The sequence below is a fragment of the Oculina patagonica genome, chromosome 7 (genome assembly GCF_052425735.1).
Source record: "Oculina patagonica isolate OP01 chromosome 7, crgOcupat, whole genome shotgun sequence".
Classification (NCBI taxonomy): Eukaryota; Metazoa; Cnidaria; class Anthozoa; order Scleractinia; family Oculinidae; genus Oculina; species Oculina patagonica.
Window position 1 is genome coordinate 29,946,266 of NC_135764.1, and position 8,301 is coordinate 29,954,566.

An 8,301-nucleotide genomic window follows, 5' to 3' on the forward strand; every position below is an offset into this window, starting at 1 on the left:
ATGGCCAACATCTCCAGCTCAAATTTTACAAACATTGGCTTGACAAAAATTGGCAAGGAAGGCGAAGCACCAAATAATCTCTACGTGACTAATTGCATCATCACCGTCATCATTAACAGCATCACTTGCCCCTTGACAGTTCTGCTCAACGTGTTCGTGATAATGGCCGTGAAAAGACGACCAAGACTACAGAGCAACACCAACATCTTGCTGGCCTGTTTAGCGACAACTGATGTATTTACTGGTCTCGCAGTGCAGCCATCGTTTATCGTGTGGAAAATATACGTCGAGTTACTTGGTATGACCGAATCTGAAACGTTATTCATTTTTCACAGGACTTGTATACGTACTGCGTCTGTTTGTTCTTCTCTTCATCTGATGTTAGTAACTTGCGAAAGACTTATTGCAATCAAATTTACCATGAACTATCCTTACCTTGTCACAAAACCGAACATTAAGGTGGCAGTGATCGCAGTTTGGATCGTTGCTCTCTTATGTGGGGTATCCAGGGCAATAAACAGCGACGCAATATTAACATTTTTCAACTTCGTTGCAGTTTTTACCATTGTTTCGTGCGTTCTTTTTATTTTATGTTCTTACGTGATTTTATATCGTGAAACTCTTCGCCACAAGAAGAAGATCAAAACTCAACAGCTGCCCCAAGAAGAAGTGGAACGATTCGCCAAAGAAAGTAAAGCGCTTAAGACAACTGTGTATATAGTTGGTGCTGTTGTGTTGTGCTTTGCACCACTGGTTTTTGTTCTCATGTTAATGATTTTGGGACTGTCCCAAACCTCAGTCTTGTTATCCGTGTTCAAACTGTGGGCCCGCACGTTTTTTATGTTAAACTCAATTCTTAATCCACTGATTTACTGCTGGCGACAGAAAGAAATGAGAAAGTTCGTATTTCGATTTCCAACCCAAGTTGTCCATCCCGCTAATTAAAAAAAAATCAATGAAAAACGAAGACTTTGGATACGAAAAATTGTTTCGTGTAATAAGAAATAATAAGATACAAATGTTAATAGATCCAAGTCACTACAAATGCAAGTATCATAGTTCGTTAATTTTGTTGTAAATAATCACTACTGGTTGTGACAAATAGCCTGAAAATGATTAAGGGACACTGTCACAGGGATTTTAATGCTTTTCGGTAAAAGTACTAAAATTGACAAATAGATCTTCTCGTACATGAAATGCACCTAGTACATCAAGATGGAGATATAAAGTAAATTGTTGTTGAAGGAAAAAGGGAGCTATTATAAATTTTAGGTGTTTTTCCAGTCCACAAGGACAAATCTTGAAAAAAATCAGCCTGATTTTTTCAAGTTGAGATCTAAAATTCCTGATGACATTACAATAATATGACTTGTTTATCGCTTCAGTACACTTGCATGGTGGTTTTTAACAAATTTGGACCACTATTCGTAGTTTCCATATGTCTTTAGCCTCTTGAGTTTTTGAAGTGAAACTGGTGACAGTGTCTCTTTAACAAATTATGCTGTAAGAAATTGTGCCCAGTGTCAGAATGAATAAAGCGTTTAAAAGTGAAACGATTATCTTTTTTTTGGTGGTGGTGGTTATGCGGGGGTTGGGTGGGGGGGGGGGGGGGGTGGGGGGGTGGAGTGGATTATAAGAGGGGAGGCGAGGAGCGCAACACACTGCCTACCCACCTTTCATATGTTTAGAAACCCAAATCGTGGTTATTTTTGTGGTCCAGGAAATCCAGCACACCAAACATTAGGTCGTTGCGCCGCCTATAAGTTAATTGGTAACAAGTATGCACAAAATAGATTAAGTCTAGATTCTGGCGGCAAATCCCCATTCATGTGATGTGGATATTATACCTGTGTGAAATGCTTTCTGAGAAGCCAGTCAGAAGTCGCTTTTTGCCATTAGTGAGCCTGTGAAATGGCTATAGACGTTTTTTATAATCACCTGGTAACATATGCTTTGCTCTGCATTGTCCCTATGTGTCCCTCCTTGGTTGAAGCGCGGTTCGCAAAGGGAACTAGCTGTACAGTTGTCATGAACAAAACTGACTATCATAACCAGGTCCAGGAGATGTTGCAAGATCAGAACGTCTATATGCCAATCACCGACATTTGAAAGGCGCAATCCGAATTCGAAAACGGAGCTTGAGCTACAGAGAAAATTCTCGGACCTCAAGAAACTTGGGAACCTCAGTGAAACAGAGTACTGGAAACTACGCCCCTCTGATTCCACACCAGCGTCGTTTTACGGTTTGCCTAAGATCCACAAAGTGGAACTTAAACAAATGGACGATCATTTCACTCTCCCGGAAAACACAGAAACGCGAATACCATTGAGGCCCATTAACAGCTGTACATGTATTGGCGCGCCGACCTACGAACTATCAAAGTATCTGGCCTCCCTTCTGAAGCACCTCGTGAATGAAACCGAGTATTCTGTCAAGAACGCTAAACAGTTTTGCAGAGTTTGTAAGTGACCAGGAAGTGGCTGATTTTCTGAAAACACAACTACTAGAAACACAGCTCGCCATCGCTCAAACTGAAGCTTCTTTGCTCGCCAAAAATCTCCGCGCAGCAGAAGAAAACCTTGTTGCCTTAGAAAGCTACACAAGGAGGGAAAACCTTAGGTTTGTAAACATCCCGGAGGAACCAAGAGAAGATTGCACCGAGGTTGTTCTTGATATCATCCAAAACGAGTTAAAAATCGACACTGATGGCTTACGTTTTCATGCTGTCCACCGTGTGGGAAAACGACAAACACATAACAACACCGCGCCATTACGACCGCGACCCATTATCGCACGGTTTGTGGTAAGAGAGGATAAAGACGCAGTGATGGCAGTCAAAAACCGACTCAGAAACTCCCAGAAATACAAAGATGCGTACATCACTCAAGACTACGCAAAAGCAATCCAAGAAGAACGAAAAGTTCTTATCAAAGCTATGTTCGCCGCGAGAGATCTCGGTCAAGATGCAAAGGTAATTAATCGTACCCTGTACATAAACAACAAAGATTACAACGCTCAAAACATTCCTAAGGATTTACTCTCTGCCCTTGAAGCTTAATATAGCTCTTGTTGCTTGAATTACCTGTAGCTTAATAGAACTCTAGCGTAATTTAAACGGACATCGTCTTGCTATGTATACATTCTTCGCATAAATAGAGCCCTTCGCGGCTACATTTCAGCGAACAACTAACCCTACCATAGAGGTTAAATTTTTTATGTTTTTCCTTCGTTGTTTGGCCCGGTCTATGTCTATGTTTCGGTCGTATGTACTTATGTGTAACTCATGTTCTTTTCGCCCATTTGCTTTGCAAAATCAATTACTACAATCACTTGCTTTGCTTTACATTAGTTGGGACATAAAACAACGCAAAATGCGATTGCGATATTTCATCTTGGACCAAATGTGCAGATCATTTCTCTTTTCCTATCCTTTATTAAGGAAAAATGAATGAAATTAACGATTTAAATTTAAAATGCCTGTCTTTAAACGTAAGAGGCCTGAATAAAACTTTTAAACGCCGGTTAATATTTCGATGGCTGCACAGACATAAACAACATTTTATTTTTCTGCAAGAATGCTATAGCTCAAATTTATGCACATCGAAGTGGCAAAATGAATGGGGCGGCAATGTGTTTTTTAGTCACGGCACAAATCACAGCAAAGGCGTGATGATACTGATAAACCCTTCACTGGAATGTAAAATTGAAAAATGTATTACGGATAAAAACGGCAGGTTCATTATACTAAAACTATCATTTGATGAACAATCTATTGTTCTCGTAAACATTTACGCTCCTAATGATGTTCAACAACAATTAAAGTTCTTTTCAACACTAAATCAACTGTTACAAGAATTCGCTGAAGAAAAAATACTAATTGCAGGTGATTTCAATTGCGCGCTCTCTCCAAAAGACAAAATGGGCGGCAAACCGGTCACAAAAAAAGCTTCTGTCATAAAACAAATCGAAACGCTCTGCGCGTCGCACAATTTACGTAACATTTGGCGAAATCTAAATCCTGAACTTTCCCGCTTTACATGGCGAAACAAATCTCTAAAAATACAATGTCGATTGGACTATTTCCTAATTTCAGAAGAACTCTGCAACCTAACAAAAACATGTGACATCCTGCTTGCACCTGAAAGTGATCATTCAGCCATATCCATCCACATTCAATCAGATATCTCAGCCCAAAAGAAAGGTCCAGGTTTTTGGAAGTTCAATACTGCGCTTCTTGAAGATGAATCTAATATCCCCACATTTAAAGCAAAATACGCTGATTTAACGGATTCTGGCCTAAAGTGGGATCTGATTAAAATGGAAATAAGGGGCTTTACGGTGAAATACTCTAAGCGAAAAGCAAAAAGAACCAAAGACAATGAAAAGGCTTTACAAGAAAAAATTAATACCTTACAGGCACAAGCCGAGAAACATCCACACAATAGAAGCATAATACTTGAACTTCAAGTAGAAAAATCACGCCTCAAAAAAATAATGGCATATAAAACAAAAGGCGCGATTCTCAGGAGCAAGGCGAGATGGCACGAGCAAGGTGAACGAAACACAAATTACTTTTATGGCCTGGAAAAACGAAATTATAATAATAAGACAGTAACAAGATTAAAAATTGGTGAAAACAAATTTACAAGTAATCAATTCGAGATTTTAGAGAAAGAAAGACTTTTCTACGAATCGCTTTACAAATCAAAAAACTTAAATTCAGAAATATTCAAGGATTCAGTTTTCTTTAATCAAGAAAATATTTCTCCTTTATCTGAGGAAAAAAGGGCAGCCTGCGAAGGTAATGTTACCGCGAACGAATGCTTTAAAGCACTTAAGGACTTCCAACCTGGAAAAACACCGGGCACAGATGGATTTCCAGCAGAATTCTACCGCTTTTTCTGGTCCGAAATCAACAAAGAAATGACAGAAAGCTTTAATCATGCCTTCCAATCTGGGACGCTTTCTATAACGCAAAGAAGAGGGATCATTTCACTCATTCCAAAAAAATTTAAGGACAAAACTATTCTAGAAAACCTGCGGCCTATATCGCTCCTAAACGTAGACTACAAAATCCTCACCAAAGCCATTGCAAAAAGAGTTGAAAAAGTGCTACCTGATATTATAAATGTTGGTCAAACCGGTTATGTGAAAGGTCGGTATATCGGCGAAAATATCCGCTTGATACAAGATGTAATACACTTTACAAGCCAAATGAATGAAAAAGGAATTGCTATTTTCCTCGATTTCAAAAAAGCCTTTGACACGATCGAATGGACGTACCTTAACGCCGCCCTCGAACTATTTACTTTCGGACCTGATATTATGAGCTGGATTAAAATAGTATATAAAGATGTCTCCAGCTGTGTTGTTAACAACGGCCATGCTTCTACCTTCTTCCCTTTACAACGAGGCGTTCGTCAAGGATGCCCTTTATCGGGAATCCTATTTGTCTTAGGAATCGAACTATTTGCAAGAGCGTTAAAAAACAAAACTTCCATTAAAGGGATCGAAGTCGACAATCATGAAATAAAAGTGGCACAATATGCTGATGACACCACCGTCTTTGTCCGTGACAGAGAATCGGTCCACGAGCTTCTTGATTTTCTCAAAGAATTTAGTGCACAATCTGAGCTAGAAATAAACACAGCTAAAACTGAGGCGATGTGGCTAGGACAATGGAAAAATAACCAGGACACTCCCTTTGGTTTCAGGTGGCCAAAAGAGCCAATACTTTCTCTCGGTATCTTCTTCTCGCACAATCAGGCACATGCGGACGATCTTAACTTCGGTGCCAAAGTTCGTGACTTAGAGAAAACTCTTCTCGCTTGGCAGAAGAGAAAACTAACACTATACGGGAAAATCAATATCGTTAAAACACTAGGCCTTTCCAAACTGATTTTCAATGCTTCAGTTTTACACATTCCGGATCACTTCATAAAGCAAATTAATAAGATTACGTTCAATTTCATTTGGGGCGGTAAACCTCCCAAAATCAAAAGAACCACGATGATAGTTGAGAAAAAAGACGGCGGACTTAAAATGTGTGATTTTTCAATTATGTACAAAGCATTAAAGATCGCCTGGATTAACAGAATTCAAACTCAATCTTCGGCCGCATGGAAAATTATTCCAGGCTACTTCTCACGACTTAATGGCAACCTTGCTTTTTTAACAAAATGTAATTACGAAACTAAAATGCTGAAGCTCAATAACCTCCCGGACTTTTATCGGTCAATACTAGAATACTGGCAGTATTTTAAAACATTAGATTCTAAAGAAACAGACCTTAGACATGAAATTCTATGGAACAACCGCAACATTTTAATTGACAAGAAGCCAGTTTTTTATAATAATTGGTTCACTCAAAACATTGTTCACGTGCATGATCTATTGGACGAACAAGGTAATTTCTACGATCTCGCAGAATTTAAAACCAAATATAACCTGAATGTGCCGTTTACTACCTTCTACGGTCTCATCGACGCCATTCCTAACGCATGGAAAAATAAAATAAAACAGCGTTTCCAAATCGAGAGTAACTCAACAAACGGTAACACAGCCCTGTCCACAAGTTCAATTTATTCTGCTATCTTGACAAGCCTCTTCAAACCACCAACCTCTCAAAGTAAAATTCTGCGTCACGGCTTTACTGAAAACAATGTTCAGAAAGTTTACTTACTACCTTTTAAGATTACAAAAGAAATTAAAATCATAATGTTTCAATTTAAAATTATACACAACATACTACCTACCCAAATGAGTTTATATCGTGAAGGTATCTCAGAAAACGATACCTGTCCTCTTTGCAAAAACGAAATACAAACCTTGAACAATTTATTAGTTACTTGCATCAAAACGACCTCCTTTTGGAAAACTTTTCATAGCTGGTGGTACGAGAAAACGCACGAAACGATACGCTTAGATCAAAGTAAAATATTGTACGGCTTTTTTGAAAAGACATCGCACTGGCAGCCTCTAAATTACCTTATTCTACTAGCGAAATATTACATTTTCTGCACAAATGGTCTACAAGATGAACTTTGTTTCCAAAGCTTTCTCCTACGGGTAAAAGACAAATTGCAAATACTTAGGGAGATCGCAATTGCAAAAAAATCATTAGAAAATTTTCAGCTAACATGGGCCTTTATTTTGTAAATCTTAAAATTATAAATATAGTGTAAACATAAATAACCGTTTAAACAACTGTTATAGCTTTTAGAATTGAATGTGGCGACTATGATTAGTAAGTACATATAGGGAAAAGACAATGTTATGTCAAAATGCTGTAATTAAATGTTTGTAAGTGATGTAATAATATATTGTAGTCTATTGAAAGTAATGTAAATAATATACTGTAAGCATTATCCCGTAAATCTACGTAAGTACTGTTCTGTAAGTTTTGTTGTGTATTATTAATAAAATAAAAAAAAAATAGTAATAACAATAAAAAAAAAAATAAAAAAAAAAAAGGAAGTGGCTGATGACGAGCTGGTTGTATCGTTTGACGTGGTTTCACTATTCACCTCCATACCAATCGACATGCACAGTAATTTTCAAAGAGTTATTTTAACTCCGGTAAAGGGGTTAAACTAACTCCTCAAGATGGAGTTATTTTTTATGGAGTTATTTTAACTCCTAAAGGAGTAATTTTAACTCCAAAAAAGAGTAATTCGCACCAATAGGGGAGTTAATTAACCCCTAAATTGGAGTTACACTGTGGGGAGTTATTACAACTCTGATTCCGGAGTTAAATGTAACTCCTTCCTGGAGTTAAATTCCAATTTAACTCTGCAAGAGGAGTTAAATGAACTCCTCTTTTGGAGTCATTTTTAAGGTGTTATTATAACTCCCCTGAGGGAGTAATTGTGGAGTGATTTTAACTCTCTAGGAAGAATTAAAACTCTATTTTAAGAATTATTTTCGTGGAGTTACTTCAACTCCGCGTGCAGGGAGACTTTATTTATAAATCCCCAAAGCCTCTACTCATTTAGTTGAATCACTGACACGCAAATGTCGTCGGTATACCTAACTCCACACAATCGGCCGGGAGAGTCCTGAACAAGCTTAGAACATGCCCGGCGAGTCGCGTGCTCCGCGCATAATAGAATCTAAAGAGCCTTCTGTTTGGAATCCCAGTGTTTTGTCTAAAGGAACCTTTTGCTTGCAATCCAAGAATTTTTCAACCATGCTTCGTTCATAAGCGAAACACGACAAAATTGCAGAAAGTCGGGGCGCGACCTGGCGCGACCGGAAGTCTGCGTTCAATATTAATTTTTACAGACCACGTGATTCGTTCC

The 8,301-nt window shown here is 38.3% G+C and overlaps 1 protein-coding gene across 1 annotated transcript; it reads left to right on the forward strand.

Moving 5' to 3' along the window:
* LOC144660875 (adrenocorticotropic hormone receptor-like) lies at nucleotides 1-945 on the forward strand. The gene has a single exon (XM_078521604.1). It carries the CDS (start codon nucleotides 1-3, stop codon nucleotides 943-945), a length of 945 nt encoding a protein of 314 aa, XP_078377730.1.
* Nucleotides 946-8,301: the final 7,356 nt, after the last annotated feature.